The sequence below is a fragment of the Chinchilla lanigera genome, unplaced genomic scaffold (assembly GCF_000276665.1).
Source record: "Chinchilla lanigera isolate Chin_1 unplaced genomic scaffold, ChiLan1.0 scaffold01842, whole genome shotgun sequence".
Taxonomy (NCBI): Eukaryota; Metazoa; Chordata; class Mammalia; order Rodentia; family Chinchillidae; genus Chinchilla; species Chinchilla lanigera.
Genome location: NW_004957243.1, coordinates 1 through 1,628, shown reverse-complemented (window position 1 = coordinate 1,628; position 1,628 = coordinate 1). Strand labels below are relative to the sequence as shown.

At 43.2% G+C, this 1,628-nt stretch overlaps 1 protein-coding gene across 1 annotated transcript; it reads right to left on the bottom strand.

Moving 5' to 3' along the window:
- Positions 1-1,610, bottom strand: LOC106147697 (myosin-1-like; the record flags this gene model as incomplete). The annotated part of the gene is given in 4 exon segments (XM_013510248.1): positions 1-335; positions 420-510; positions 587-732; positions 1,485-1,610. Coding segments are annotated over 4 exon segments (698 nt in total), but the record flags the coding sequence as incomplete, so codon positions are not given.
- Between the last annotated feature and the right edge of the window lie 18 nt (positions 1,611-1,628).

Below are 1,628 nucleotides of genomic sequence, written 5' to 3'. Positions count from 1 at the left end.
ATCTCACTCTTCTCCTTCTCCAGCTTCTGCTTGACCCGCTGCAGGTTGTCAAGCTGCTCCCCGAGCTCGGCCACACTGTCCGCGTGCTTCTTCCTCAGGGTGGCCGCCGTGGCCTCGTGCTGCAGGGTCGCTTCCTCTAGGTCCCTGCGCATTTTCTGGAACTCCGCCTCCCGCTTCTTGTTCATCTCAATCTGGGCGGAAGTGGCCCCGCCGGCTTCTTCCAGGCGCTCACTGATCTCCTCCAGTTCTCGCGAGAGATCGGAGCGCTGCTTCTCTGCTTTGGCCCGGGAAGCTCGCTCTGCCTCGATTTCCTCTTCCAGCTCCTCGATGCGGGCCTGGGAATGGTGAACAGTACAATCTCAGCTTCTCGTGTCAGTCATTTTTCGTGTTGATTGGGCTGATGAAAATCATGTACTTACTTGTAATTCCTTGATCTTCTTCTGCAGCTGCATTCCAAGGGCCTGTTCATCTTCAATCTTGCTTTGCAGATTGCTCATTTCAAACTCTTTTCTGTTGGACAAGTGCTTTATGTCAGTCACAGAAATACTAGTAATTTCCCCCTGAGGCTTTTATCCTTACTGCTTACTTTTTAAGTTTTTCATCAAGTTGTTGCTTGTCATTTTCTATATCCATTGTGGATTCTTGGGCCAATTTTAGGTCTCCCTCCAGCTTCCTCTTTGCTCTTTCTAGATCCATCCGGATTTTCTTTTCTTGTTCCAAAGAGCCTTCAAGCTAAATATTAACAAACTATGAGTACAGTTTCTAGAATGACACCACTTTTTTCTCAGGTTGAACTTTTAAACATAAGTTCATATCTTTTTAGCAAACGATTTCTCTATACAGTAGGAAGATTCATCCCACCAATTCGATGCTCACTGGTACTTAATGCAAGGATTCAGTATTTATCAGGTACGATGTACTGAACAGTGCAACAAACTGCTGAGACATTCTGCCTTCTATATCTCCCTGCTGGAACCCATTTTAATCAGGTTTTCACCACATGGGAAGGAACCAGGGGGATATTTCCAAACTATGACCTTTGTTAATGCTTCCCTTACTCAGACATTTTCAGTGGGTTCTCTATTACATATCAGATTAGGTTTAAAGTCAAATTTATCATCTACATTCTTTCCTCAGGCCTCCCTTGTTCCCCTGAAAGTAAATATCATTGATCATTACTGCTTCATCCTTTTATCTTCCTGTCGCTCAGTCAGAGACCTATTCTGTTTATATAGCTTTTTTGTGTGAACATGCAAAACCTTCTTTCCCTTAATTCTTTTTCTCCATGTTACTCACAGCTAACATTCTTCATTAATTTTTAAAATTTTTCTTGTGTATATTTAGTTTCTTGTAGCAGGTGTCGTGCTCTGTATTTGTCACTCATAGGAAGCACTTGATAAGTTCTCATTGCATCATGAGAATGCACACTCATACTTTCACTTAGTTATAAAATAAAAAATATTTTGACATAATGTTAGCCTTACATCATCTACTTGCTGTTCTAGCTTTGTTTTAGCTTTGGTGAGGGTGTTGACTTTGTCCTCCTCTGCCTGCAGGTCATCCAGGGTCTGCTGGTGGGCCTCTTGGAGGGCCTTCTTCTCCTTGGTCAGCTTAGCGATGGTTTCATC